Here is a 7,174-nt window from a genome sequence, read left to right as displayed (position 1 = left end):
GAATCCCAGATATGGCACCCACCCTGGAGCCGCTATTGTGGCAGGCCTGCAGGGGGCCCCGGGGGCCCAGGGAGCAGCTCTATCTGACCCACATACTGCTGTCACACCCCTGGAGACACAGCACTGGGGATGGAGGAGCGGGGCAGATTGGGCCTGGGGCTAGGGTGGGGGCTGGAGGGCTGGAGACACAGGGCTGTTGCGTGGATAGCGCATGCGCTGGGGATGGTGCCAATATGGACCTCTGAATCGCTGAACTAAATTGCGGGCCAAGCTGTGAAAATATTTCACACACATCCCAAAACTCAAGAAGAGCCCTAACAATCTGAAGACATGGAATCTAATGAAAGAATGTAGGTATTTTTTTATTGACTTACCAGTGCAGTTAAACTGTTATCACTGGACACATCCTCACCAATACATATGTACTCTTAACTAGGATTTAATCGTCACACTTTTTTTTGTCTGGTAACATCAATAAATAAAACCCTGTTTCAATTCATTTTAATACACATCGTTAACTGGAATGTTGAGTAATTACATTGTTACAGTAATATAACATGACTTTTGTGTTTTGTTTTTCTTGCACAGACTCAACTGAGTTAAAGGAGGGAAAAATCAAGACATGAATTGATACATTTTGCCACAACTGTGGTCCCGCTTGATGTTAAACTTTACACACAACACCATCATCAGAATAAGGGGTTTTCAACACTAGCGATAATAAGGCCACAAAAACAACTGCTGCATCAAACTAAACTCAATGTGGGAAATGTAATACACAAGCTGTAATGTTAAAGCTGGAATCCTTTGAGTTCCATGTGGGATGTTACAACAACAAAGAGGTTACTGCAAACAACAAACACAGCCCCCCCCCCACCTGACAGCATTGCACACACGGTAGAACAGAAGAAAATGTACTGCAAATATATATATATATATATATTTTTACCAAGCTGCTCACCTCGGTTTGGGTTCTCCTCACCTACATTTAGTCAACAAAACCAAAACAATAACAAAGGCGCTGGGGGGGGGGGGGGGGCAGTGGCGCTGTATCCCCTAATGCGGATTCCGTCTTTATATCGATATATATCAGTCCATACACAAATCCCGATAACTACAATTGAACATATCAACCACGATGACTCCTTCAGGTATTTTTCAGGTATATTTTTTTCAGGTATATGTTTGTACTTGTTGAGTAAAATGGGTAATATACAGTTGACATAGAAAAAAGCATGCTCTTGCATATTGGATGTGTTTTACACAAACCTATGTCACTGTTCAATAATATCTAGCATTACTGCATTGCTCCAACCAGCAGTAGCAATTTGAGTGTAAAAGGAGAATAATGTCAGAAGACTGGCTAAATAGATAACATTAGACAGATACAATTCCAAACTTCATTTCCGAGAGATCTTTTACTGTACGGCCATGCATAATACTGGGTTCCAAAACCAACTAACATTGCTAGTATCCATTCTGATGTATAAGTCAAATTACATAAATGAATAAATAAATAAATAATGTATTCATTAATTAATTAATGAATACATAAATAGTGTTTCCAAAAACGGGATGCTTATCAATGCGTTCATAATTATGTAGGAAATGTCATGTATTGACATTGATGGCACATGTCTGAAAGGTGATAACTGTTTTTAATAATTGACATCGGGTTGAAAAGGTCCTCAAGGAATGGTACAGTTTAAGCCCCTTTCCTACAGCACATACCAATCACATTTCACTCCCGCCGTGTCAGGATTTATCACTCAATGGATCAACTACAACCAACTACCACTTCCTGTTTCAAGAGCTGACACTAAGGTTTCTCTTCACTCTCCTCTGATTGGTCCACTCACTTCTTGTTCTTCAGCTGATTGGCCAGCCAGTCGAGGCCCTCGTACAGGCCGTCTCCGCTGGTGGCGCAGGTGGCCTGGATGTACCAGTTGCGGTGACGTAGGGAGTGGAGCCCCAGCTTGTCTGTGATCTCTGCTGCGTTCATGGCATTGGGCAGGTCCTACACAGGAACGTGAGGTAGAATCGGAAGGATAGTAGTGGAGAAAAGCACATGAGAGAGAGAGAAGATTATAGGGGTAAGGAAATCCCGGGTATGAGAGTTAGACAGAAGGAGAGTTAGCGATGAAAAGCACGAGGCAGCAGAGAAAAATACGAATTGAGTGAGGCTATGGCAATTGTCCATACCTGTTTATTAGCGAAGATGAGAAGCACGGCGTCTCGTAGCTCGTCCTCAGCCAGCATCCTCATCAGCTCCTCCCGAGCCTCGTTCACCCGCTCACGGTCGTTACTGTCCACCACAAAGATCAAACCTGGAACCACAACAAACTTTGTTACTGTGTCTACCACAAAGGGCAGCCCTGTAACCATGGCGAACCTTGATAGGTACCCTCAACCCGAACACTGTCCACCACAAAGATCAAACCTGGAACCACAACAAACTTTGTTACTGTGTCTACCACAAAGGGCAGCCCTGTAACCATGGCGAACCTTGATAGGTACCCTCAACCCGAACACTGTCCACCACAAAGATCAAACCTGGAACCACAACAGGACTCATTCGTCAGGAAGCACGACGTGCTTGTCATTAAACTATACGAACCCACTGATGACACTGTGTTTTTCTGTCTCTAGGCATCCCCCTCTATCAGAATGAACAGGCTCGTCTTCCAACTGGCGCAAGGTATAGAAAAACATAACAATCCTAACACAAAACGAGTAAAATGCTTTCAATGTGAAGGACACGTGCTTGATGCGGTATGCAAATGTCTATATCTAGAGTGTGTGAGTCAGCCCAATAGCTTCAGGTGTCAGGGGTGACATCATGGTGCCGGATGTATCACAGGCCTGTAGGGGCAGTCTTTGTCCCAGCAAGGCCCTATAGCCCTTCAAATCTGGACGTTGAAGACAGTACCACAGACATGTTTTTCATTCTTCCAACCAGGGACCGAAGTAGACCTGGGACACCTGGTGTGAGTAAGAATTAAGAACATACCGTAAGCTCACTCCACAGCTAGTTTGACATATCGCCAATGGTGCCATCCAAGTGGTACCTTTTTGTATAGCTCATACGGTTGGAACATCATCAGTGAGGAAGGTCACGTGTGTTGAGAAGCAGAGGGTCACAGGTTCGAGCCCGGTATGGGGCAGTCGGTCAGTGGAGGAAGCTGAGGTGAGGTGTTGGCAGCACAACTCAATTAATTATTGTCAGGTAGAACAGAAAAACAGCAGTACTCCGGACCTCGTAGGGTAAGATTTGCATACCCCTTTCCCTATATAGTGTCACCGACCAGTCACAAGACTGAGTTAGCGCACTGAGCTAAAGCCTAGGCATTAGCAGCCTGGGGAGCTAATGTAAGTTTTTCAAGTCTCAGGCAAGTTTACTCATCCCATGAGCGTGGTTCATTGTACCACTTCCATTACACAGTCACAGACCAGTTAAGAGCCAGAGCCATTCCTGTTCAGCTTACAGGTCACAAGAGCGTTATCCCGCTGAGCTAAAGCTTGTTAGCTCCCACTATACTTACCCTGTGTGTTCTGGAAGTAGTGTCTCCACAGAGGCCTGATCTTGTCCTGGCCACCCACGTCCCACACCGTGAAACTGATGTTCTTATACTCAACCGTCTCCACGTTAAACCCTGAGCAGGGGGAAAAGGAAACGAGTGTTATAAATGTCTTTTGAACAGCCGTCGGGGTTATAAACCGCTCATAAAGACTCGTATGTGTGTTATAAATGCCTTATAAACAGTTGTAGGCGCGTGATGATTAAGGATGAGTCAAAATGTCAAAACGATATGGTGTTTAATTTGGTTCTAATTCTTTATAGCCAATGTCCTTTGTGGTTAAGACTGTGAGACTTTCCATACCGATAGTGGGGATGGTGGTGACTATCTCTCCCAGCTTCAGTTTATATAGGATGGTGGTCTTCCCTGCAGCGTCCAGCCCCACCATCAGGATCCTCATCTCCTTCTTCCCTAACAGGCTCTTCAGCAGGTTGCCAAAGATGTTCCCCATGGTGACTGGCTGGCTGGTTGACCGGCTGGCGGCTGGCTGGCTGGCTGGATGGATGGCTGGTCGGACCTCAACTCACTGCTACAGAGCTGATGGGGAGGCTGGATGTCAGGGCCCAGAGTTGTCCTGACCTTGTAACTTAACCAAGAAAAACTGGTCCGGAGTAACATACCATTAACAGAGAGTTATTCCTCTGGCCCAGAGTTTTCCTGACTACCTGACCTGACCAAGGCAAAAGTCTGGAGGCCCGGTCAAATCACAAGTTCAGAAACAACTCTGAGCCCTAGGAATAGGCTAATTCCCCCATAGCCTAAATGGCAAGACAGCGGCTAAACAGGCGGTGCGCTAGTAGATTCACAGAGTCAGAACCACAGAGACATGCAGAAGGACACTCAGTAGGACTTCAACCACTACTCAGGCCATTAACACCTCGTAACAGCTCCAAACCACTTCAGAGGCAAACCAAATAAAGTCTCCTTCACACCTCCACAGGCAGGCTGAGGAAGCTGACCTGACTGAAGGACTGTCGGCTGGAAGACTGCACACTGGTGAGAGGAGCTGCTCTGGTGCAGGCCCACTACCTACCGCAATCTTTTGTTGAGATGGGTTTATGTAGTTCATAGCAGTTCTAATACATTGAAATATGTTCCGTAATCTACATAAATATGTATGTACCACGGTAGCGGTAATATGCCCTCTGTACCTGCTATAACAGCCCTAAAGCAAGGATCATCAATTCGTTCCAGGGTGACGTGCATTATAACAACTGTCTTCTGTACTGAGTAAAAAAAAAAGATTGAAATAGCTTTAAAAATACGTGGATGAATGTGTTCATTAAGTGGGTTTTTTCAATCACTGCATCGCAGTGACCACATTTGCTACTATGAAGCACATCCGTCGTTGTGCAAGAGCACTCGCAATGATGGTATGGCAACCTCAGTGCGCCTGTGTGTGTGGATTGGAACACCCTGTATCTTTGCAGCACATTTGGCACCACGACATGCCGGTTCAATTAAATAGTATTGGTAAATATAATATGTTGACACACTGTAAATATCACAAATACCATGGAAACTCTTATTGCCATCCGTATGCAAATTAGGATTTTCACCTTATCTCCTCCAGTCACGACTACAAGCGATGCTTAGGTGGCCTGTATGAACGCCGTTAATTCACTAGAATCCCTACAAACACCTAGACCTTTTTATTCCTGTAACGACATGACACGATGCCGCATCCTTGTATCTCTACAGTTTTACGTTATCCATCATTTTCTAATGTCCATCTCACCCGCACTTACCTCTTTTAGACGTACCAGCTGGATTCGGGCAGTGCAGTTTGTCTCTCGCGAGAAGTCGCAAAGAAAGACATGTTGCTCCTTAAGTCTCGCGATGATGAGCTCACCAAGTACACCTCTCCATCACTTCATGGGCCGATCTTCACTGCCAGTACGTCTGAGTGATACCATTTTCAGTTGGAGGCGCCTGGGAGTCAATTCTGTTTTGATTGGAAATGATCTATTTGTTGTTGTTTTTTTATGGGGTGTTTGTAATTAATTGATTGCTCTTTATATAGCCTTCTGAGTTGAAACTTAAATAACATCAACTCTGGTTAGGGTTTGAGTTGACACAGTTTTTGTGTGGTTTGTTTGCATGTCCCGTGATAAATACCCTACATAGATTACACGTAGCTCTGTTACTGTACAATAATGCAATTAATGCCTGTCAAAGTTTTTGTTGTGTGTTTAGAGATTCGAAACAAAATAGCCAACAGTTGAATTTTTTAATTTTTTTATAAAAGACTAGAGAGTAAAACATTTTGACTAGGGGCAAGCATAGCCTATATGAATTATTCAAGCTAGAAACGCCTTAATAAATAAGTAAGTGGGGAACTGTTAAAACGATGCCAAAGCATACTTCTTGGCAGAGTTAGTGTGGCAGAGACAATGAGCTGAGAAGAAGCAGAATTTAGGCTACACTGCATCACTCTCATTTGGATTGTTGTTGAATCGTGTTGAATCATCATGGATCAAACCATGCTAAAATACATTACTCGTGATTTTCTATGTATTTCATGTACACCAGACCAAACACATCAAAAAAACGCAATGCCATAGCAAGCATTAAATGACTTTGTCATAGACAAACCTTCTCTTGAAGCGTGAACTGCCGTACGTGGGTTACATGGTTTATACAGGCCTGCGTGTGAGGCTGTATGTGCTCAGAATCAAATATGGGTTCAAAGACCCAGGATTCAAACCATCATAGATGAGTCACAGGTCTGTCAAAATGATTGATTTGACATCCTAATCCTTAGCTAAGAGTATTACATACAGTAAAGGCCTACAAAATACACTAATTGAGTGAGTTATTTCCCATTGTTGATAAACCAGTGTGTCTCTCTGTACAGTCCGTCCGCTAGTGTCTCTATACATCATAGGTGTGTTTGTTCCGCGGTTAAAGCAACAACAACAAAAAAAGAGTGAAGCAGATGCTAGCAGCTGCGACACCAGACTACGGGGAGGAGTGGATGTAGATGGAGTGTGCAGTAGCCTGTGTTTGTGTGTGTTGGGAGCGCAGAGGGGGTTATAGGGGGGTTACTGTACAACGGGTAGGGACCGACTAGGGGTGGTGGTGGTGGGGGTGGGGGTTGGAGTTATAATTTAAAGGAGCCTACTATTCCTCTGAAGTGTTTGCCAGAGTGCACCCCAGCAAACACAATCACAAGTCAGGTTGGTTGTGCTTGCAGAACTAATGAGGGCTTGCATGTTGAGGGCAGAGGAGCAGAGAGCTTTGATGTTCTGGGTAGCAGGCTCCTTGTGTTTTCTCCCTCTGCCTGACTCTCTCACTGCATGTCCCACATCAAAAACGAAAGGGGAGTCAGTCGAGAAGCAGATGTTTCGAGCCATGTATTTATACAGAATGTGATTTATAAATCCTCTCTCTCGCTCTCTCCCTCTCTTGCAGAGTTTGCCTTCATGTTTGCATGTATGCATCTATCGAGGCTTTCTTTCAATCTAGCTAAACATATTGAATCGTCTTCTGTTAAACATACAGTGTAATCATCCTGTCAGTCAATGTTGGAGGACTTTTATCTTTCCTAACTTCCCCGCTTCGCCTTCCCTTTAATTCAGCTGGATCTGGTTGTC

At 44.4% G+C, this 7,174-nt stretch overlaps 1 protein-coding gene across 3 annotated transcripts; it reads right to left on the bottom strand.

Annotated features, from left to right (window-relative positions):
- Window positions 1-342: 342 nt before the first annotated feature.
- On the bottom strand, window positions 343-5,415 carry arf3a (ARF GTPase 3a). Of its 3 annotated transcripts, none has more exons than XM_021565885.3 (5): window positions 5,327-5,415; window positions 3,882-4,115; window positions 3,543-3,653; window positions 2,203-2,327; window positions 343-2,017 (listed from the first exon to the last, which is right to left on the bottom strand). In XM_021565885.3, exons 2-5 carry the CDS (start codon window positions 4,027-4,029, stop codon window positions 1,856-1,858), a joined length of 546 nt encoding a protein of 181 aa, XP_021421560.1. In that variant the 5' UTR covers window positions 4,030-4,115; window positions 5,327-5,415; the 3' UTR covers window positions 343-1,855. The 3 variants fall into 3 exon arrangements, with proteins under 3 accessions (XP_021421560.1, XP_036802777.1, XP_090058913.1); XM_036946882.2 differs by having other exon boundaries at window positions 3,882-4,179; window positions 5,327-5,375; XM_090202787.1 differs by lacking the exons at window positions 343-2,017; window positions 2,203-2,327 and adding an exon at window positions 2,456-2,553.
- Window positions 5,416-7,174: the final 1,759 nt, after the last annotated feature.

The sequence above is a fragment of the Oncorhynchus mykiss genome, chromosome 16, assembly GCF_057628025.1.
Source record: "Oncorhynchus mykiss isolate SJ-2025 chromosome 16, ASM5762802v1, whole genome shotgun sequence".
Lineage (NCBI taxonomy): Eukaryota > Metazoa > Chordata > Actinopteri > Salmoniformes > Salmonidae > Oncorhynchus > Oncorhynchus mykiss.
Note: the sequence above shows the minus strand (reverse complement) of the source record. Positions and strands in the feature narration are given on the sequence as shown.